This window comes from Chiloscyllium plagiosum, chromosome 2, assembly GCF_004010195.1.
Source record: "Chiloscyllium plagiosum isolate BGI_BamShark_2017 chromosome 2, ASM401019v2, whole genome shotgun sequence".
NCBI classification, from domain to species: Eukaryota; Metazoa; Chordata; class Chondrichthyes; order Orectolobiformes; family Hemiscylliidae; genus Chiloscyllium; species Chiloscyllium plagiosum.
In genome coordinates, this window is record NC_057711.1 from 34,400,296 (window position 1) to 34,425,033 (window position 24,738).

The following is a 24,738-nucleotide window of genomic DNA, read 5'->3' on the forward strand; positions in this document are numbered from 1 at the left end:
CAGGAGACAGATACGAGCTGCAACCAACAGGGTACCCTTTGTTGTCCAGTCTTTCCAAGGAGCCGAAAAACTATGCCATGTTCTTCGAAGCCTGCAACACATTATCAATGAGGATAAGCACCTCGCCAAGATCTTCTCCACACTTCCACTTCTCGCCTTTAAACAACCATTAAACCTCAAACAGATCATTGTTTGTAGTAAACTGCCTGGCTTTCAGGACAACATCATACAACCTTGTTGCAGTAGAAGCTGCAAGCCATGTCAGAATGTCGACTTGGATACCACCATTACGCATGGGGACATCTCCCATCATATACTTGGCAGGTACTCATGCGAGTCAGCCAATGTTCTTTATCTCATACGCTGCAGGCAAAGATGTCCTAAGGCAGGGTACATTGGCGAGACGAAGCAGAGGCTACTGCAACAGATGAATGGATACCGCACAACAATCAACAGACAGGAGTGTTCCCTCCCAGCCGGAGAATAGTTCAGTGGTCGGGGACATTTGAACTCGGACCTTTGGGTGACCATCCTTCAAGGCGGACTTTGCCACAGGCAACAATGAAAAGTGGGCGAGCAGACGCTGATAGCCAAGTTCGGTACCCATGGTAATAACCTCAACTTGGACCTGCAGGTGACCACATTGCACTATATGCACACACACAGACACTCCTACGCACACACACACTCCGACAGACACACACACACTCCTACAGCCCCATACACTCACGCAGACCCTCTCTTATACGGTCACACATACATTTTCACACTCACATATGCACCCTCTCACAGCCTTATAGCCCTTTACACTCTCATTCACACACTCCCTTACAGATATTCATAATCTCACCACCTCCCCCTGACACACACACACACACACACACATATATAAGTTTGTGGGGTGAATTTGTACTTGGAGAATTACATTTTATGTTGCTCAAAAACTGCATGAATCCATGTAAGATTCTGTCAATCCACTTTTTAGATTAGAATCAGTCTGAGCACTGTGGCACAGACAGTCTCACACAGGGCAGCTCACACCTTAAATGCATTATTTGGGCCGACATGACAACAACTGTTAAATTTCACTTGAGAATGTAACTTTTATAAAAGTCCTGTGATTTACATATGAAAGAACTGAAACCAACATGTTCATTCTAAAAGATGAGAGACTTAACAAACAATCCAGGTCTTTTTCAATATATAATTTCAGCTACATCACAGTGTAAAGTTTTGCTATAAATTCTGTGTCTTATGATCTTGTACTCCACAACCACCTTATGAAGGAGCAGCGCTCCAAAAGCTAGTGCTTCCAAATAAACCTGTTGGACTATAACCTGGTGTTGTCTGATTTTTATCATCATCTGCACAGAGGAATAAAAGATTAACGTTTCAAGTCTGATATGACTCTTCAGAGCTGAAAGGGGCTGGAAATATTCTGCAGTATTTTTCTTTTATTTGCAGCATTCTGTTTCTAAATTAAGGAAATTTCATTCGTTCGGTGTCCTTGCAATCTATTCCATTTTTTATTTTCTATTTCTCTTACCTGGATTCCTACTTTTCATCACTTGCAGGAAATAGATTAAAACCTGTGTTGAATAAAATGGGCCGTACTATTCTACGGTACAATTTGGAACATCACTAGGGTTAATTCATTCATTCCTGATGAAGGGCTTTTGCCTGAAACATCGATTCTCCTGCTCCTCGGATGCTGCCTGACCTGCTGTGCTTTTCCAGCACCACACTCTCAACTCTAATCTCCAGCATCTGCAGTCCTAATTTTACTTAATTCATCATATTCCCAGGTGATCAGAGGGTTGCTCTCTCATAAGAGAGAAGTGACTGGTGATGAGTTTAATCTGAGGGTCACCGTATCTTGGGTGAAGGATGAGGTTAAGATGTCACCATGGTGTTATTCTGCTTTGCAAACCAGCCAACTGAGTTCACTGAGCCTCTTGTGCTAATCTGCTAGTTAACAATTTCAATTTAAATTTTGTATAAAATTAATGCAGTATTGGATTTGTTTAGAGCAGTACTTCTCTGAAACGTATTTAATTTTTTCTTGCATAAAATTTTAAAACAATTTGTAATCCTTTGCAGTGTTTCCTAGAAAAGATAATTCAGTAATTATCATAGTGAGTTCCCTTTGTTAAGTAAAGTTAGAATTTTGATTAGTCATCTCCTTGTGTCATGAATCAAATCATGAGTTTCACTGTGAAGACTTTTCAATGATCACAAGATCATGAGCATCCAAAGGGCACGCTGTTAGGAAACATTCACATGGTAACACTTCGTCCTTTTATCTTAATTACAGTCATAACTGGACTAGTTGTGTAAGGTCAGGTATATATGTGCAACTTTTCAAATTTATTAGTGTTTAAAATAGACTGCAGAAAATCTTGAAATACTCAGCAGATCTGACATCTATGGAGAAAGAAACAGAGTTAACATCCCTGGTTGATGACCTTTCATCAGAACTCTTTCCACAGATATTGTATCTCATACACTTTCTTGTGAAGGTGTTGGATGATGGAAAGCAGGTTTTAGGGTTGAGGAAAAACCAAAAGTCTCCCTGAGGAGATGGTGGCAACTGACTGTGAAAGAGACAGTGATGAGATGTCATAGAGTCAAAGAGATATACAGCACAGAAACAGACCCTTCAGTGTAACTTGTCCATGCCGACCAAATATGCTTACCTAATCTCGTCACATTTGCCAGCACTTGACTCATATCCCTCCAAACCCTTCCTATTCATATACCCATCTAGATTCCTTTTAAATGTTGTCATTGTACCAGCCTCCACCACTTCCTCTGGCAGCTCATTCCATACATGCACCACCCTCTGTGTGAAAACGTTGTCTCTTAGGTCCCTTTTAACTTTTTCCCCTCTCACCCTAAAGCTATGCCCTCTGGTTCTAGACTCTCCCAATGTAGGGAAACGACTTTGTCTATTTATCCTATCCATGCCTGTCATGATTTTATAAACCTCTAAGGTCACTCCATCAGCCTCTGATGCTCCAGGGAAAACAGCCCCAGCCTATTCAGCCTCTCCCTGTAGCTCAAATCCGCTAACCCTGGCAACATACTTGTAAATCTTTTCAATTTTCACAACAACCTTCTGATAAGCGGGAGACCAGAATTGCACACAATATTCCAAACGTGGCCTAAACAATGTCCTGTACAGACACAATATGATTTCCCAAGTCTTATACTCAATGCACTGTCCAATAAAGGAAAGCATACCAAATGCCTTCTTCATCTATCCTATCTTCCCGTAACTCCACTTTCAAGGAACTATGAACCTGCACTCCAAGGTGAGTTTGTTCAGCAACACTCCCCAGGACCTCACCATGAAGTCCTGCTCTGATTTGCCTTTCCAAAATGCAGCACCTCGCATTTATCTAAATTAAACTCCATCTGCCACTCCTCAGCCCATCGGCTCATCTGATCAAAATCCCGCTGTACTCTGAGGCAACATTCTTCGTTGTGCACTACACTACCAATTTTGATTCATCTGCAAACTTACTAACTCCCCCTCCTGTGATCACATCCAAATCATTTGATGTTTGATGCTGAGGACAGAATAGAATATAATTGGGTTTATTGTCATGTGCACTCAAGTACAGGAGTACAAGGGCTCTGGTCCGAAACTTTGATTTTCCTGCTCCTCGGAAGCTGCATGACCTGCTGTGCTTTTCCAGCAACACACTCACAACTCTGATCTCCAGCATCTGCAGACCTCACTGTCTCCTACAGGAGTACAGTGAAAAGTTTACAATGTCACCCCACATGGCACCATCTTAGGTACACCATCTTACCTAGCTACAAATCTTAGATACAAAATAGAAAAATAAAGATAAATAGTTACATTACCTTACAGTTATTCATAGTATATGTTAGGAAAATAAGAAATAAAATTAAAAATATTAACATCGCAATCTTTCTGTAGAGGGCCTGCAGAATGGTCTGAATGGGCTTGCAAGCTGCTGACCACCTCAGCTCAATAACTGTCCCCACTCTGCTTCAGGCCCCCTGGCCACCCCTGCTCTGCTCGGGCATAATTACCAGAAATCATAAATAATAGAATTAAAAGCGAGGATGTGGAACCTCTATGAAAGAGACGGTAGGGAAGTGAAAGGGGAACAACGGGATATATGATTGACATGATGGAGGGCACTGTCTATGATGAATGGCTGAGGATCCTGGGATTGTATTCATTAGAGTTTAGAAGGTTGAGGGGAGATCTAATAGAAACTTACAAGATAATGCATGGCTTAGAAAGGGTGGGTGCTGGGAATTTGTTTTTGTCAGCTGGGGATACTCGGACCCGTGGGCACAGCCTTAGAATTATAGGGGGTCAATTTAGATCGGAAATGAAACATTTCTTCAGCCAGAGAATGGTGGGCCTGTGGAATTCATTGCCTCGGAGCGCAGTGAAGGTCGATACGTTAAATGTCTTCAAGGCAGAGATTGATAAATTCTTGTTCTCTCAAGGAATTAAGGGATATGGGGAGAGTGCAGTTAAGTGATGTTGAAATGCCTGTCAGCCATGATTGAATGGTGGAGTGGACTCGATGGGCCAAATGGCCTTTATTTCCATTCCTATGTCTTATGGTCTAGTACAGTGGAAAGAGAAAAATGGAGGGCATTTAAGAAGCTTTCATGTGCATTGCAGCATGATTAGTTGCTATGCTATCACAAAGAAATAAATGGAATTGTTACAGGAAGAAAAGTGGAAATAAATACATTGGATAGTATTGTAGTAAATATGAGTGTTTGGTAATATGCAAATTAACTGTGATCTTGCATTTGGATGGAGAGTTCAATAAGCTAATTGCACTAATTTAATAAACTAGATTCAACTACGTAAAGCACCCATTTTCTAAACCACAGTTTTCAAGGAATTAGCAGAGGTATTATGTAGACATTGTACTCCCAATTTGCAAGGTACATATTGAGCCCACGTTCTGTTGCGTGTATACTTTTAGTTGCAGAATGAATGCAAATCTGGTTTAGCATTACCAGCACAGTGATCTGAAGTGTTGCTGGAACTTAATTTATATTTGTACCTGGCAGTGGTGTGTTAACTTTTTATTCCGTTGTAACCAAAAATATAATTTTCAGTGCTTTTTATTGCTGCCAAGAAAACAGTCCATTATTAGTAATAGCAAGCAGCTGCTCAAGGTAGTCTTTATCACATTGATGAGTATATGAGTAGTGTTGAAAAACTGCTCACCAAATTCTGATATTGATCCTGATTCTGAAGGATGACAAAAAACAATAAACACAGGCAGTCTCCGGGTGAACAGGTTCTTCTTTTAAGAAAGCAAATTGGTTCATATGCTAGTCAGAACACAGTGTAAAACAATGTCAAGGAGGGTTTAATAATTATGGGAAATGTTCATATATTGGATCTTTGAAATTACACCTCTGTTTGGGATTGTTTTTGTAACTATGTGTGTTCGTAAGCTGGATGCCCATAAACAAGGGACCCCCAGTTATTTATCCATCCGTCTGTCCGTCTCTTCTCACTACCCTTTCTGTCACAGAATCTCTTAACATATTAACATTATTCACTTGCTGACTTTTTCCTCCCTTGTCCACAGTACCAAATGATTCATGATTGTTTGATAAGTCCGATGAACTTTGCTTTTGATGGTTCCAGAGAGACCAGTGATTAATATTAATCAGTACTAATATTTTATCTCCAGCAACTGAATTCCAAACTTTGGCCATTTTATCAAATCTAGTTTTTATTGATTGTTATGCAGTTTTCAAGTGCTTTTTGGGCAGCTCTCAAAGTTTGTTTAATTTCTCTCTGAAATCTGACACGTTGGACAGCATTGCAGTCTGAGCTTGGTTTTACAAGGTTTTCTTTCATCAGTTTGAAGGATTCTGACCCCTCATGCCCATGTATTATTTCAAATCGATTGAATACTGTCGATTCACTGGGGACATCGTGAATAGAGTCATAGAGATATGCAGCACAGACCCTTCAGTCCAACTCGTCCATGCCAACCAGATATCGTAAATTAATCTAGTCCCATTTGCCAGCATTTGAGCCTCCGTTCCAGGGAAAACAGCCCCAGCCTATTCAGCCTCTTCCTAAAGCTCAAACTCTCCAACCCTGGCAACATCCTTGTAATGGCAAACAGTCATGAGCGAATTCCTTTGTCTTGGCCATTAGGGCGTTGTCAATGATAAACTTCAATTATGCTCTTTAAAGTTGCCATCCTTCAATTGCTCCTTAAAATTGTGGAAGATGTAAATTGTTTTATTCCCAAACTATAAATTATTTATTTGAAAAGTTGGAACATAAAATTTGGACTTTGATTTGATTATATATCTGAGGGTTATCTATACCTTGTGAAAAAAATTAGATGAATATTTCCAGTTTAATGGCATAATTTTCCTAAGACTGATTCAGGAAATCATATTGAAACATGCATAATTATCAAGGATATTTAATTCCACTCTTGGTTTTGGCGGGTGTTCCTAAGCAATCTGTTAAGGCCCTGGACTGTTTTTCTTCAAAACTGGAATTGGAATTCAAGGTGAATGTTTAATTGATGGTTTTAGTTTCGCCTCTATTACATGGCAGGCTTGGTAAAATTTGACTCTATCTGTATGCAACTGTGGCCAATAAAAGTGTTCTAGTACTTTATCTTTCATTTCCCAATTAGCTGTACTTAAGTGATCTGACATCGGTAGCTCTTGAAACACTCGTATAATTTAATTATGATATCAAGAGAGAAATTGGCCTATTTCTCATCAGCTGGTATTTGTAGTGGTCTCTTTTTCCTCATTATTACTTTGTGTTTTCAGTAATAACATTGGTTCTGATTCATTTTCATTGTAGGCTCTTTGTTATAACTTAATCAATTTAGGATCCATCTTTGCATTTCTATTAAGATTTGCTAAGCATGTCAGCATCATTCTTTTTACCTTCATCCTTTTATTTAAGTTAGATGACCAAGTTAGAGGTCCAAACCTACAAAACAGACTCCCACTGCCAATGGCAAGGCCTAAACAACATTGCGGAGTACAAAATGAAGCAGAGCAAGATAGCATTCAAAGACACATCCCTCTCTTATGCAGTCAATGCTTGCTATGCTCAGTTTGAACAGAATGCCAGTGCAGTGACACCTGCCCTGACAGCCCTGGACAGTTGTTCCCTCGGTCACCATTGCAGACATCAGATCGGTCTTCCTGGAAGTCAACCCAAGGAAAGCGAGGGACCTAGATGGTGTCCCCGGCCAGGCACTCAGATCCCATGCAGACCAACATCTTCAATTTCTCCCTCCTTCAAGCTGCAGTTCCCACCTGCTTCAAGAAGGCTATCATCATCATGGGGGTGGCATGGTTTGGTCAGTGGTTAGCACTGCTGCCTCACAGCACCAGGGTCCCAGATTCAATTCCAGTCTTGGGTGATTGTGTGGAGTTTGCACATTCTCCTTGTGTCTGCGTGGTTTTCCTCCGGGTGCTCCGGTTTCTTCCCACAATCCAAAGATGCGCAAGTCAGGTGAATTGGCCATGCTAAATTGCCCATAGTGTTAGGTGCATTAGTCAGAGGGAAATGGGACTGGGTGGGTTACTCTTTGGAGGATCGGTGTGGACTTGTGGGCCGAAGGGCCTGTTTCCACACTGTAGGGAATCTAATCTAATCCCTATACCTAAGAAAGCACATGCAATGTCCCTTAATGACGACTGCTCAGTGGCTCTGACCTACATAATCATGAAATGCTTTGAGAGACTGGTCATAGCTCACATCAACTCCAGCCTCCCAGCCTGCCTAGATGTCCTACAATTTGCCTAACGACGTAATAGGTCTACAAAAGGATGCCATATCCTTTGCCCTGCACTCATCCTTGGAACATCTGGACAACAAGGATACTTACGTCAGACTCCTGCTCACTGACTACAGTCCTGCCTTTAACATCATTATTCCCTCCAGACTGATCTCAAAACTCTATGACCTTGTTCTCAGCCCTACCCTCTACAAGTGGATCCTCAGCTTTCTGACCCACAAGCTACAATCAGTGAAGATAGGTAAGTGCACCTCCATAATAACACTCAACACTGGAGTTCCCCACCACCCCATGGGTGCATCCTCAGCCCCCTACTGAACTCACTGTATACCTATGACTGTGTTGCCTAATTTCAAATGTACTCCATCTACAAGTTTGCTGACTTGTGGTGCAATGAGAACAACCTGTCTCTCAACCTCGCCAAAACTAAAGAACTGATCACTGACTTCACACCCCCAAGTACATCAACGGAACAAGGGGGTGGAGAGCATCAAGTTCCGTGAAGTGAGGATAACCAATAACTGTCCCGGACTTCCCACGGAGGTGGTCAAGAAAGCACAACAGCACCTCTTCTTCCTCAGGTAGCTCAGGAAATCTGGCATGTCTAAAAGGACCCTCACCAACTTCTACAGATGCACCACTGAAAGCATAGTGTCCGGGTGCTTTACGGCCTAGTGTAGCAACTGCTCTCCCCAGGACCGTAAGAAACTACCGGAAGTGGTATACACAACCCAGACCATCACAGACTCCATTTATATAGCACAATGCCGCAGAAAGGCTGCCAGTGTCACCAATGTCATCTGCTCCTCAGATGCTGCCTGAACTGCTGTGCTTTTCCAGCACCACTCTAATCTAGAGTGTCATCAAAGACCCATCACACCACGGTAATGATCTCTGCAACTACTTCCGTCAGGCAGAAGATAGAGAAGCTTAAATATGCACCAGCAGGTTCATGAACAGCTTCTTCCCAGACATTATTAGACTGATGAATGGACTTTCTAGCTTCAAATAATGCTGATCTTACTAACGTCGATCTCACCTAGTACATGCCTTGTGCACTGTAACCTGTATGCCTCATAAGTCTTTTTACAACCTCCAATCTGAACATCTTTGCTTACTATGACCTGCCTGTTCTGCTCTTAAACAAAGCTTTTCAATGTACTTCAGTGCATGTGGCAATAAATCAGTCAATCAAATTTTTGATAATTATTGTCAGATAATATAGCACTTATAAGTTCTAGTTTATTCCTCTGTTATGGTGTCCTTCTTATTCCTTAAAGTTACCTTTTCCATCCCAGATTTCCTATTCCTCCAATTTCCTTGTGGATTCCTATTTGACTATTCCTCCACATAGTAGCTGTTCATGTGAAATATACTGAGTGTCTACAAGAACAGCAGCTGCTTGAAACTTTAGTACTTGATGTTCATGTAAATAAATCTTGTAGATTTTTTGAATAATATTTCGGTATGCTTCAACAATCATTCCTCTTACTTTCTCAAATGTTGTTATCTAACTTCAGTAATCAAAACTACTGATCCAATACCATTTCTTTCTTTCTTGCAAATTCTACAAATGTCTGATTAGACTTTTTAAACTTCTAAATAGTAATTGATAACTTCAGGAAAAAGCTAATAAGCATTGAGGGTTGTTTTATCAATCCTTTCATAGTCTGCAGTTTGTTCTTTTGAAAACTGTTGTGCACATTCATTGCTGTACCTGTCAAAGCTCTCTAAAATCGAGGTCCAAACATCTTTTGGACATTTGATCTGGCTAGCTACCTTTTAAAATGAAGTAAATAATCTTTCATCTCCATTCTCTGTAAATTTAGATATTAAACACAAATTTCTAATTGAATCAAACCCCTTAGAGGAAACAGAATCATTCTCTAAGTTACTACCTTTCCTTTCTCCCTCCGTTCTAAACTTTCCTGTAGCCTAGGCAATTTGATTTTTGTATCTGTTTAGTGCTCCAACTTTTTTTTTTACAAAATTCCACTTTGCTTTCCGTTGATTTTTTTTTCTTTCCTTTGTCTTTACCTTTTCTCTTTGATTTTCTTTCTCCTCTCTTTCCATTTCTTTGCTGTTTCTCCTTTCTTTCCAATTCCAGCCTTTTTATTTCAATTGCTCTTTTCATTCTCCTTTTCTATTACTGTTTGTTCTTGTTTTCTTCCGATTCAAGGTTTTATTTTCTCTTTTATCTTCTAATTCAAGGTATTTTAATTTCTAACTTAATCTTAGCTAATTTTAACAATAGTATCTCAATTTCATACTTCTTTAACTTTATTTCTAAATGCTGGGTAATCACTCAATCAAAGATTTCACAATTTGAATTCACAATAATCAAAATCATTTTGAAATTACAATTTTTGTGTTCTATTTAACAATTGCTCCTGTTTTTAAGCCCAATACCTCTATGTACACATTTCTGTAAAGGTGCACAGAATTTTATGCTAGTCATGTAACTCAAGGAATTTAAGGTGTCAGTTGTATGTTGTCCATGTCTGCAGCTCCACAGACAATGGGCTTTTTGCTTGGTTTAGGATATTTGTCATCACATACTTTTTACCTCAGGTTCTGGAAGGCTGTGCCAGCACACTGGAAGCAAAGCTGAATTTCATTGTCAGTGTTAGCCCTATGTGGAGGCTCCCATGTTGTCCAGAGGCTCACTGTAAAGCTTGATAGTTTTGGGAATAACTGAAGTTGCCAAATTTTACTGGATTGAAGGTGAGACATGTTGAGCAGTTTGCCTACTCATCCTGAAGATTAGCTCCACTCTGTGGGAAACTCCATTGATATAAAATGGAAGCTGAGAGGCAGGTGCATATGTGCATTGATGTGATGACACATCTTTGTTTGACACCAATTTGCACGTATTGCGACTTTGATGGATCTTTTGGTGAGGATCATAACTTGCATGTTGTCATGCAGTAGGCAGAGGATAGTAATGAATTTTTGCTGGCACCCATATTTGGAGGGGAATTCCAGGTTGACAGATTTGAAGGGTTTTGCGCAACCAAAGACCATATGAAGAGGTTACCTGCTGTTCCTTACATTTTTCTTGGATTTGTCTTGCTGTAAAGATCACGGTCACTGTACGTTTTGGTGGATGGAACATTGTGACTCTGAAATGAGCTCTTCAGTCCCTGGGAAACTGGGGTGAACCAGAAGTGAGTAAAACATTTTGGGTACCACCTTTAACAGGCAAACATGGTAGCTTCCTTTCCAAAATATTCCATGAAGAAATGCTATATCATGATGGGTCTAATGTCTTCAGTAAAGTTCTGTCATCTGATATTTATAGAACGATGTATCATGAAAAGACATTATTTGGTTCATCATGTCTCTGCTAGCTGTTTGAAGGAACTGTCTAATTTGCCCCACCCCTACTGTTTTTCCACACTGCTGCAAGTATTTCCTTTTCAAGTGTTTATCTGTTCCGCTTGAAAATTATTGAATCTGCTGCCACTACCCTCTTGGGAATTGCATTACTGATCTTAAAGGTAACTACATAGGAAGAAAATGAATTTTCTTCATCTCCCGCTTGGTTCTTTTGACTGATATTTATTCACTCACGTTACTCTCTGTGGGAAGCTAGACAAGTGATTGCTGGGCCTCTTGTTGAGATATTTATATCAGCAATAGTCACAGGTGAGGGGGCGGAAGACTGGAGGATGGCTTACATGATGCCACTGTTTAAGAAGGGTGGTAAGGACAAGCCAGGGAACTATAGACCAGTGAGCCTGACGTCGGTGGTGAGCAAGTTGTTGAAGGGAATCCTGAGGGACAGGATGTACATATATTTGGAAAGGCAACGACTGATTAGGGATAGTCAACATGGCTTTGTGTGTGGGAAATCATATCTCACAAACTTGATTGAGTTTTTTTGAAGAAGTAACAAAGAGGATTGATGAAGGTAAAGCGGAAAATGTGATCGATATGGACTTCAGTAAGGCATTCGACAAGTTTCCCCACGGGAGACTGGTTAGCAAGGTTAAATCTCACAGAATACAGGGAGAACGAGCCATTTGGATACAGAACTGGCTCAAAGGTAGAGGGCAGAGGGTAGTGGTGGAGGGTTATTTTTCAGACTGGAGGCCTGTGACCAGTGGAGTGCCACAAGGATTGGTGCTGGGCCCTCTACTTTTTGTTATTTGCATAAATGATTAGGATGCGAGCATAAGAGGTACAGTTAGTAAGTTTGCAGATGACACCTAAATTGGAGGTTTGGTGGACAGTGAAGAAGGTTACCTCAGATTACAACAGGATCATGATCAGATGGGCCAATGAGCTGAGAAGTGGCAGATGGAGTTTAATTCAGATAAATGCGAGGTGTTGCATCTTAGGAAAGCAAATCTTAGCAGGACTTATACACTTAATGGTAAGGACCTAGGAAGTGTTGCTGAGCAAAGAGACCTTGGAGTGCAGGTTCATAGCTCCTTGAAAGTGGAGTTGCAGGAAGATAGGATAGTGAAGAAGGCGTTTGGTATGTTTTCCTTTATTGGTCAGAGTATTGAGTACAGGAGTTGGGAGGTCATGTTGCAGCTGTACAGATCATTGGTTAGGCCACTTCTGGTCTCCTTCCTATCAGAAGGATGTTGTGAAACTTGAAAGGGTTCAGAAAAGATCTACAAGGATGTTGTCAGGGTTGGAGAATTTGAGCTGTAAGGAGAGGCTGAACAGGCTGGGGCTGTTTTCCCTGGTGCGTCGGAGGCTGGGGGTGGCCTTATAGAGGTTTACAAAATTATAAGGGGCATGGATAGCACAAGTAGATAAAATCTTTTCCCAGGTGTCGGGGAGTCCAGAACTAGAGGGCATAGGTTTAGAATGAGAGGGGAAAGATATAAAAGAGACCTAAGGGGCAATGTTTTCGCACAGAGGTGGAACATTTATGGAATGAGCTGCCAGAGGAAGTGGTGGAGGCTGGTACAATGCAACATTTAAAAACCATTTGGATGGGTATATGAATAGGAAGGGTTTGGAGGGTTATGGGCCGGGTGCTGGCATGTGGGACTAGATTGGGTTGGGATATCTGGTCGGCATGGACGGGTTGGACTGAAGGGTCTGTTTCCATGCTGTACATCTCTATGACTATGATCTCCCTGCCAGTGAACAGTTTCTCTTTACAGGTTGTTCTGCTATAACGTGGGTTTCATTAACATGAATTCACTAAAACGAATTGATGAATTGGGCACACTGTTTCTAAAGTGCAAACTTTTAAAATATGTGTTGGCAGTAATGTGATTACATTGCCAAAACCTTAAGCACTGTTTCTGTAGCGCGGTTTTTCTATAATACGGGGTTGCACCAGAACTACCTGTATAAACTTTCTCATTACACATCATAATTTTGAAAATAATTATTTCTTCCTGCTTTAAAGAGACCCAATCAATTTTCTGTAGACTGTCTATACAACTGAAGTCTATGGTACCATGCTAGCACAATATGAGAGACCTCTAAAGGAGAAAAGTGAGAAAACTCTTTGAGAGGAAATAACTTCATTCTTGCAAGCAGGTTTGATCATAGATAAAAATAATTATGCATAGCATGAATCACTGTCTGATTTGTTTAAAAATGAATGGTTTGATCTTGTTATTGATTATTTAGGTGGAGCAACTTGCAATTGAACTGGAGAAGAGCCGTGACCTTAGTCGCACGATTGTACATATTGACATGGATGCTTTTTATGCTGCTGTGGAAATGAAAGATGCCCCAGAGCTGAAAGATAAACCAATGGCTGTTGGATCAATGAGTATGCTGGTATGGATTGTAATTTGAGAATAACATTAATCTCATAAAAACTCTTGGAATTTTTTGTCATGCTAAGAAATATATTGTTCAATCTCCACATGTAGTTTTGGATTTTAACTGCACAATTTTGTTTGCAAAGTATCATTTTTCAATGTTGGAAGTGAGAAATTTGTGGGCATACTGCAACAGTTAACGTCTTTTAAGTATTAGCAAGTAGAGCTCAAAAGCATCACAGTTCATTTCTTTGTGAACAATGTTGAATGCATCTCTAACTAATGCAATGAACGTATCAGTCATAAAATTGAAACAGTTGTATTTGGAGTATATTGAGTTGACTAACTAGTTCTTGTGCAATTTTCTAAAATAAAATCAAATTACTACGCATTTAGCAGTTTCAAGCAACGACAGTTACAAGAACCACAATATGTGCTGCCAAGCACAAAATAGAATTTTGTTTCTATTTTTTCTGAAGAAGAAGGAAATATTGTGACAAATTTGATTAAAATACAGCTGCAGCCTGAGTATGTTAGTGAAAAGAATTCCATTGCACAATCATGTTAACTTTAGACCATTGTTCATCAATAATACTACATATTCTTGCAGTTGAATTAAAATTACTGTTGTACTTTGGCAAGATGAGATTTTGTAGAGTATAAGTGAAAGAGAACAAGTCAAGGTCATATTTGGACAGAAAACTATTTTCATAGTAATTTGTTCCATTTAAGCAATCTTTATTATTCTATTGATATGAAGTTAGGAAATGTTTGAATTCAACAGATTTCTTCTTTGGCATTTTGTGACAAAAGGTCTGATTGTTTGTTTACAGTTCTTTAAGTATTATATACATTGAATTTATTTTGGCTTTGTACTGATAGTGCTTTCAGAGTCTAAAAAATATTTGGTGACTTAATATTTACACATTTAAATCCTTTAAATTCATTAGCCAGTATTTATTAATCAAATTTTGAGATATATTAGCATCCATATTTGAGATTCATTAGCATGTAAAAGACAAGAGTCTAAAAATTACTCCTGATACAATGGTAGACTATAACGGGCATATAAAATCAAGAGTATAATACACTGTTTCCTGATCCTTGAAGGCTTTTCTTTATATTGGTGGCAATGGGAAATTTTAATGCCTTATGAATCATAAAGTGTGTTTATTAAAATCTAATGCTGTGATATAAGAACATAAAAACCAGGAGCAGGAGTAGGCCATTTGGCTCTTCAAGCCCAATCCGCCATTCAGTCAGATCACGGCTGATCTTTTTGTGGCCTTGGCTCTACTTATCTGCCCTCTCATTGTAACCCTTAATTCCTTCATTGTTCAAAAAAAATCTGTCTTAACTTTAAAACCATTTACTGAAATAGCATCAACTACTTCACTGGGCAGGGAATTCCGTAGATTCACAACCCTCTGGGTGAAGAAGTTCCTTCTCAGTTCCTGCTCCGCCTAACTTTGAGGGTATGCTCTCTTGTCCCAGTTTCACCTGCCAGCGAAAACATCCTCTCTGCATCTATCTTATCTATTCCCTTCATAATTTTATGCGTTTCTATTAGATCCCCCCCCAAAATTTCTAAATTCCAATGAATATAATCCCAGTCCATTCAATCTGTCCTCATAAGCCAACCCCCTTCAACTCTGGAATCAACCTAGTGAACCTCCTCTAGTGCCTTTCTCAAGTAAAGAGACCAAATCTGCACACAGTACTCCAGGTATGGCCTCACCAGCACCCTATACAGCTGCAACATAATCTCCTTGCTTTTAAACTCAATCCGTTTAGCAATGAAGGACAAAATTCCAATTGCCTTCCTAATTACCTGTTGTACCTGCAGGCTAACCTTCTGTGATTCAAGCACAAAGACACCCAGGTCACTTTGCACAACAGCATGCTGCAACCTTTTAACCATTTAAGTAATAGTCCTTTTTACTGTTACTCCTACTAAAGTGGATGACTTCACATTGTGTTCCATCTGCCAGACCTTTGCCCACTCACATAAAGTATCTATGTTCCTCTGCAAAGTTTCACAGTCCTCTGCACACTTTGCTCTGCCACTCATGTTAGTGTCATCTGCAAACTTTGACACACTACACGTGGTCTCCAACTCCAAATCATCTATGCAAATTGTAAATAATTGCGATCCCAACACTGATTCCTGAGGTGCACCATTAGTTACTGATTGCCAACCAGAACAGCACTCATTTATCCCCACTCTTTATTTCCTATTAGTTAAACAATCCTCTATCCATGCTAATACTTTACCCATAATTCCATGCATCTTTATCTTATGCAGCAGCCTCTTGTGTGGCACCTTGTTAAAGGTCTTTTGGAAATCTAGGTACACCACATCTAGGGTCCCTGTTATCCACCGTTCATAGAATGTCTTCATACAATTCCAAAAGATTAGTTAAGCATGACCTGCCCTTCATGAACCCATGCTGCGTCTGCCCAATGGGACAATTTCATCTGTATGCCTTGCTATTTCTTCTCTGAGAATAGACTCCAGCATCTTCCCCACTACAGAGGTTAAGCTAACTACTCTATGATTCTCCATCTTTTGTCTACTGCCCTTTTTAAACAGTGGCATCACATTTACTGTTTTCCAATCTGCTGGAACTGCCCCAAAGTAGAGGAAGTGTTGGAAAATTACCCCATATGCACTTGCTATTTCTCCAACCTTCTCTTTTAGTTCTCTGGGATGCATTCCATCAAGGCTCCTGTGATAATGATTGTTTCCAGGTTTTCACTTACCTTCGTCTCTTTGTCAATTACTGGCATGTTATTTGTATTCTTCACTGTAAAGACTGACACAAAATACCAATTCCGTGCCTCTGCCGTTTCATCATATCCCATGACTAAATGCCCCTTCTTATCCTCTAAAGGGCCAATGGTTACTTTAGCCACTAGATAATTCTAGATAACAGAAACTAAAGAATTATGTGTATTTATATGGCCCCTTTCATGTCTTCGTGGTGCAAATTAATTATTTTTGAAATGCAGTCGCTATTGTAATGTAGAGAATGCTACAAAACTGTGAGCATTGCAAGTTGGTGCTGCTAACGGAAGGATCCATATTCAAAATCTTCCGAGTATGCCATCTGTATTAAATGTTTGTGCAATTGAATCAAAATCTTGTTGAGTATGAGAAGTTAACTGCTTGTTTTGAATTAAAATACACGTTGCATTGCATGTTCTTGTTGCATTCAAATTGATTGAACAAAATCAACAGGCAAGGGCAAGCACATATTTAAAATAATGGTGGCATGTTTTGTTAGCTTCTGTGACCTAAGCTATTATAAATAGTATCCCAGGCAGAGTTACCCAAGGCAAATAGCCTTAGGAGGCCCAGAAAAATAAATGAAAACAAAAACAGAAGAAGTAGGAGGAGGAGTAGGTCATCTGGCCTGTCAAGCTTGCTCTGCAATTCAATAAGATCATGGCTGACCTTTTCATGGACTCAGCTCCTCTTATTCACCCACTCAATATTATCTTTAAATCCTTTACTGTTCAAAAATCTGTCAACCTTTACCTTAAAAACATTCAATGAGGTCGCCTCAACTGCTTCACAGGTAGGGAATTCCATGGATTCGCAAACCTTTGGGAGAAGATGTTCCTCCTCAACTCTTAAATCTGCTTTTCCCTTATTTTGAGGCTACGCCCCCTCGTTCTAGTTTCAACCTGCAGTGGAAACATCCTCCCTGCTTGTATCTTATCTATTTCCTTCATCATTTTATATGCTCGGATAGATCCCTCCCTCATTCTTCTAAATTCCAATGATTATAGTCCTAGTTTACTCAATCTCTCCTCATAAGCCAACCCTCTCAACTGCAGAATCAATTGATGAACCTTCTCTGCACCCCCTCCAGTGCTGGTACATCTTTTCTCAAGTAAGGAGACTAAAACTATACAGAACTTAAGGTGTGGCCTCACCAGCATCCTATACAGCTGCAGCATTACCTCCCTGTTTTTAAACTCCAAGCCTGTAGCAATGAAGGACAATATTCCATTTGCCTTCTTAATTACCCATTGCACCTAAAAACTAACGTTTTTGTGATACATGCACAAGACCACCCAGGTCCCGCTGCACAGCAACATGCTGCAATTTTTCACCATTTAAATAATAGTCCATTTTGTTGTTATTTCTATTGAAATTAATGACCTCTCATTAATTTCAACATTGTATTCCACCTGCCACTCACTTAACCTATTTATATCCCTCTGCAGACTTTCAGTGTCCTCTGCACACTTTGCTGTCCCACCCATCTTCGTGTCATCTGTGAACTTTGACATAGTACAATTGGTCAGAAGTGGGTACTGCACATGCTAGAGATTAGAGTCAAGACTAGAGTGGTGCTGGAAAAGCACAGCAGGTCAGGGGGAGCAGGAAAATCGATATTTTGGGCAAAAGCCTTTCATCAGGAAAGGCTGACCTGCTGTGCTTTTCCAACACCACTCTAACCTTGATACTACTAACCTTGGTGCCCAACTCTAAATCATCTGTGTAAATTATGCACAATTGCAGTCCTTGAGGCACACCACTAGCCACGGGGATCTCCAACCAGAAAAACATCCATATATTTCCACTCTTTGCTTTCTGTTAGTTGACCAATCCTCTATCCATTACCCTTAGTGCTGTGCACCTTTATCTTATGCAGCAGCCTTTTGTGTGGTATCTTGTCGAAAGCCCAAGTACACCACATACACCAGTTCTCCGTTGTGCACCATGCTCGTAATGTCCTCAAAGAATTCCAGTAAATTAAACATATCTGGCCTTTCATGAACCCATGTTGCATCTGCCCAATGGGACAATTTCTATCCACATCTTGCTATTTCTTCCTTAATGAAACTTCTGCAGTGGGGAAAATGCTTGAATCTAAGCTAACTAGCCTATAATTACCTGTCTTTTGTGTACCTCCTTTTTTAAACAGTGGCGTCACATTTGCCATGGGTTTCCCGTCACTGAGAAGAAAAATAGTTTCGAAGCATTGCCAGTAACTTCCAAGTCATCATGGCTGCAAAGTTTAATGTACCCAGCTCTTTTCACTTTTTTTTCATACTTCTGAATTCTGACAGTATGGTCTGCAAAGTAAGTGGTGCTATTGCTTAATTAGTTGTGAAACTCACTAGTAAATGGAGGTGCTGCGTCTTTTCATAGTTGTCATCTTGCACTAGTAACTCTTCTCTTCCCACAAAGTAAAGCTAAAATCTTAAATGTTAAAACATTAAATGACTTGTCTCCATTGTCTTCTGACACTGGTGTCATCAACCAAGCATTATCAATCCATGTATCTCAGGACTGCTGAACACTATTTCTGTAATGTACCTTGAAACTGTGATAACTTCTTTTCCATCATTTCAAGATCAGGTTTTTTAATAAAACAATTAAATGAATCAAAAAAATTCACTACAAAAAGAATTCAGGGTACTAATTTACAGTTGCCACATAGATAGGTTACAATTGTGAAGAGGTGAAATTAGTCATTTACCGTCACAATACATGATTCACCATAACAGGATTTTACTTTAGAATTTAGAGAGGCTATGCTTTGCCTGTAAGTACCATCATATTTACATACAATGAAGAATTTACTCCAATGGACTTCCTTCAGTTAAGCAAAGTACTTCACACAGAGGGTGGTGGGCGTTTGGACCGCGTTGCCAGTAGAGGTGGTAGAGGCAGGCATGGTAGATTCATTTAAGATGCGTCTGGATAAATGCATGAGTACGTGGGGAGTAGAGAGATACAGGTGCTTAGGAATTGACCGACAGGTTTAGACAGTATATTTGGATCAGCTCAGGCTTGGAGGGCCGAAGGGCCTGTTCCTGGGCTGTAAAGTTTCTTTGTTCTTAATAATGTAAGTTTGTTCAAAGTATTTTTCCCAAGTTAAAAAAGAGTAAATAAGACAACACTGTTCACATAATCAGATACATTCACTAATGCACGTTAGCAGCAGTGTTTACGATACAGAAGATTCACTGCAACAAAGCTCCTTCAATAGCACCTTCCAAATCCACAACCTCTACCACCTGGAAGGACAAGAGTAGCAGATGGATGGGAGTACCTGCACCTTCCCCTCCAAGCCACGCATCTTCTGGACCCAGAACTGTATCACCATTTCTTCATTGTCATTGAATCAAAATCTTGGACTCTCTCCCTAACAGCACACTGAGTGTACCTCCACCACATGACTGCAGTAGTTCACGATGCCAGTTCACCACCATCATCAACGGCACTTAGGGATGAGCAATAAGTACTGGCTAATCCGGCTATTCAATGCAATGAATTATTTAAAATTTCACATATGCTTGGAAGTAAATTGAATTCAATAGTTCTCATGTTGTAAAATGTAACTTGGTTGCATGCTAATTATGAACACATGTATGTTTTTGAAGATTTTTATGATTGTACTCCATAACGTTACTAATTCTTGAATATAATTTTTGCAGATTTCATTGAGAGTGTTTTTTCTAATGCAATAACATTTATTCTTTAAGTCAACATCAAATTATCATGCCAGGAAATATGGAGTACGTGCAGCCATGCCTGGATTTATTGCTAAGAAACTCTGTCCAAATTTAATTATCATTCCAACAAATTTTGCTAAGTATCGAGCAACAAGTAAGGAGGTAAGCCTTGAATTCAATCATTGTTCCATAATTTTATTCACTGCTTCTTTGTCTTCTGCTAGATGTGTTTTCTATTTTCTTTCAGTAATATTCCTGAGATTGGTTCCTTGTCTAATGCTATTTTCTTATCATTTACTTGCACTAATTTTATTTAGGATATGCCTTATTAATCCCAAAGATTATATCCCAATTTCTTATATTTTTGTGACATTTGTCTCCTTGCTGCTATCTATTTATTTATATTTATATATGGGATGTGGGCAATTTGGACAGGGGTGAATAGGTGCCGATAAGCAGCTGTGTTGTTTTAAATGGTATAATGTTGCTTGAATGTGATTGGAGCTGGCAATTGAAGGGTAGTCCATCACACTCCTGACTGCACATGTTAGATGTTGGGCCGGTACAGGACAGTCAGAAAATGAGTTATTTGTAGAAGAATTTTACTATAGATATGTGGAGACTGTTTAAGGAACAGTTGTTGCAAGTGATGAATAAATATGTCCCTCTGAGACAGGCAAGAAGTGGTAAGATAAAGGAACCTTGGATGACAAGAGCGGTGGAGCTTCTCGTCAAAAGGAAAAAGGTAGCTTACATAAGGTGGAGCAAGCTAGGGTTAAGCTCAGCTCTACAGGATTACAGGCAGGCGAGGAAGGAGCTCAAATATGGTCTGAGGAGAGTCAGGAGGGGGCACGAGAAAGACTTGGCAGAACGGATTAGGGAGAACACAAAGGCATTTTACACTTAAGTGAGGAATAAGAGAATGGTCAAAGAAAGAGTAGGGCCGATCAGGGATAGCATAGGGAATTTGTGTGTGGAGTCTGAGGAGGCAGGGGAAGCTCTAAATGAGTTTTTTGCTTCTATCTTTACAAAAGAAACAAACTTTGTAGTGAATGAAACCTTTGAAGAGCAGGTGTGCATGCTGAAATGGATAGAGATAGAGGAAGATGATGTGCAGAAAATTTTGTCAAACATTAAGATTGACAAGTCGCCAGGCCCGAACCAGATTTGTCCTCGGCTGTTTTGGGAAACGAGAAATGCAATTGCTTCACCACTTGCGAAGATCCTTTCATCCTCGCTCTCCACTGGAGTCGTACCTGAGGACTGGAGAGAGACAAATGTAATTCCTCTCTTCAAGAAAGGAAATAGGGAAATCCCTGGCAATTACAAACCAGTAAGTCTCATGTCTGTCGTCTGCAAGGTGTTAGAAAGGATTCTGAGGGATAGAATTTATGACCATCTGGAAGATCATGGCTTGATTAAATGCAGTCATCATGGCTTTGAGGGGCAGGTCATGCCTCACAAACCTTATAGAGTTCTTTGAGGACGTGACTAGAAAATTTGATGAGGGTCAAGCTGTGGATATGGTGTATATGAACTTCAGCAAGGCATTTGATAAGGTTCCCCATGGTAGGCTCATTCAGAAGGTCAGGAGGAATGGGATTCAGGGGAACCTAGCTGTATGGATACAGAATTGGCTGGCCAACAGAAGACAGCGAGTGGTAGTAGAAGGAAAATATTCTGCCTGGAAGTCTGTTGTGTGTGGTGTTCCACAGGACTCTGTCCTTGGGCCTCTATTGTTTGTAATTTTTATTAATGACTTGGATGAGGGGATTGAAGGATGGGTCAGCAAGTTTGCAGATGACACAAAGGTTGGAGGTGTCGTTGACAGTATAGAGGGCTGTTGTAGGCTGCAGCAGGACATTGACAGGATGCAGAGATGGGCTGAGAGGTGGCAGATCGAGTTCAACCTGGATAAATGTGAGGTGATGCATTTTGGAAGGTCGAATTTGAAAGCTGAGTACAGGATTAAGGATAAGATTCTTGTCAGTGTGGAGGAACAGAGGGATCTTGGGATGCAGTAGATAGATCCCTTAAAATGGCTACCTAAGTGGACAGGGTTGTTAAGAAAGCATATGGTGTTTTGGCTTTCATTAACAGGGAGATTGAGTTTTGAGGTATACAAGATAATGAGAGGCATAGATAGAGTCGATAGCCAGAGACTATTTCCCAGGGCAGAAATGGCTAACACGAGGGGTCATAGTTTTAAGCTGGTTGGAGGAAAGTATAGGGGGGATGTCAGAGCTGGGTTCTTTACACAGAGAGTTGTGAGAGCATGGAATGCGTTGCCAGCAGCAGTTGTGGAGGCAGGGTCATTGGGAACATTTAAGACACTCCTCAACATGCATATGGTCACAGAAATTTGAGGGTGCATACATGAGGATCAGTGGTCGGCACAACATCGTGGGCTGAAGGGCCTGTTCTGTGCTGTACTGTTCTATGTTCTATGTTCTAATTTTGAGCCTTTGACCTGCTTTTGTCGCCATCATATTTATATTGTCTAGTACAGAGCCACAAAATCACAAATGCTTTATGGCACTGACAGGGGCCATTCAGTATATCATGATTGCACTAGCTTTCCAGATTAGTTTCATGACTTAATGCTATTCCCTTACCTTTTCCCCATATCCTTGCATGTTATTTATTTTTGAAATAATCTTCTAATGCCTTTTTGAATGATTTAATTGAACTTGTCAATACCACACTTCCAGGCAGTGCATTCCAGACCTGAACAACTTGTATGAAAAACCATTTCGCATATCACAAATTCTTCTTTTACAAATCAGTTTAGATTTGTGCCTTCTCAATCTTAGTCCTGTTATGAGCAGGAACAGTTTCTCCCTATCGACTCTATCTAGCCCCTTCATGATTTCAAAAATGTCTATTAGATCTCCTCTTAGCCACCGCCTTTCCAAAGGGAACAGTCCCAATCCCTTCAATGTATCTCCATAACAGAAGTTTTGCAGCCCTAGAACCATTCTTGTAAATGTCTTTGCAGTCTTTACAATACTTTCACATCCTTCCTATGGTGTGCCTCCCAGAATGTTGCACATTATTCCAGCTGAGTCTAATAAATGTCATGTTCAAATTCAGCATAACCTTTTTTGCTCTAGTACTCTACGTTCATGTTATTAAAGCTGAGAATATTGAATGCTTTATTAATTGCTCTCACCGTCTTTCCTGCTTGCTTCAATGATATATGCACATGATCTGTGTTCTTCTGACCAAAGTGCATCACTTCACACTTTGCATTGCACCTCATCTGTAATCTATCTGCCCACTCCACCAGCCTGTTAATGTCCTTTGGAGTTCCATACTCTCCTAGTTTGCAGTTTTTCCAAGTTTAGTGTCAGCTGCCAAATTTCAAATTTCCAAAAAAAAACTACAATTTTTGACCAACTTTATAGGTTGATTTTGTGGGGAGAAAGAGATTTAAAAATACATGGAGAAAGCAAGTAAATATTTTAAAAACTTTTAAAATCTGTTTTCTGCTCGCTTTCATCTTGATTGTATTCCCACAAAGCTATTGTCTGCCTGACTTCACTTCTGAGTCCTATGCTTACTAACATTGTTAAGTACAAGCAAGCACTATCCCTTCACTTCTTAAAAAAATATCATCACTCTGTTTGGGTGAAATGTTGAGCCACGGGACGGTCGGGTTGATTGGTGCGGGTATCCCGGAGCTGTCCCTTGAAGCACTCTGCGAGGAGGTGTCCAGTCTTCCCATTGTAGAGGAGACCGCATCGGGAGCAATGGAGCAATTGTATTCCCAATTCCTCCGCCTCCGCCATATCTGCTCCCAGAAGGACCAGTTCCACCACAGAACACACCAGATGGCCTGCTTCTTTGGAGATCGCAATTTCCCTTCCCACGTGGTTGAAGATGCCCTCCCAATGCATCTCATCCACATCCCGCACCTTCGCCCTCAAACCCCACCTCTCCAACCGTATCAAGGACAGAACCCCCCGGTCCTCACTTTCCACCCTACCAACCTTCGTATTAACCATATCATCCACCGACGTTTCCGCCACCTCCAAACGGACCCCACCACCAGAGATATATTTCCCTCCCCAACCCTTTCCGTTTTCTGCAAAGACCGTTCCCTCTGTGACTACTTGGTTAGGTCCACGCCTCCCCTAACAAACCACCCTCCCCTCCTGGCAACCTCCCCTGCCACTGCAGGAATTACAAAACCTGCGCCCACACCTCCTCCCTCACTTCTATCCAAGGCCCTAAAGGAGCCTTTTACATTCAGCAAAGTTTTACCTGCACATCCACCAATGTCATTTACTGTATCCGCTGTTCCGATGCGGTTTTCTCTACATTGGGGAGACTGGACGCCGCCTCGCAGAGTGCTTTAGGGAACATCTCTGGGACACCCGCACCAATCAACCCCACCGCCCTGTGGCCCAACATTTCAACTCCCCCTCCCACTCTGCTGAGGACACACAGGTCCTCCTCCACCGCCACTGCCTCACCACCCGACCCCTGAAGGAAGAACACCTCATCTTCTGCCTCGGAACACTTCCACCACAGGGCATCAATGTGGACTTCACCAGTTTCCTCATTTCCCCTCCCCCTAACCTTACCTCAGTTCCCACCTTCCAGCTCAGTACTGTCCTCATGACCTGACTAACCTGCCAATCTCCCTTTCCACCTCTCTGCTCCACCCTCCCTTCTGACCTATCATCTCCATCCCCACCCCCATTCAC

The 24,738-nt window shown here is 40.7% G+C and overlaps 1 protein-coding gene across 1 annotated transcript in view; it reads left to right on the forward strand.

Annotated features, from left to right (window-relative positions):
* The window catches only part of polk (polymerase (DNA directed) kappa), a 63,499-nt gene that overhangs the window by 20,194 nt on the left and 18,567 nt on the right, over window positions 1-24,738 (forward strand). Inside the window, exons 4-5 of the mRNA XM_043707395.1 lie at window positions 13,413-13,565; window positions 20,057-20,188. Of these exons, the coding sequence (XP_043563330.1) occupies window positions 13,413-13,565; window positions 20,057-20,188 (285 nt within the window). The remainder of the gene's footprint in view (window positions 1-13,412; window positions 13,566-20,056; window positions 20,189-24,738) is intronic.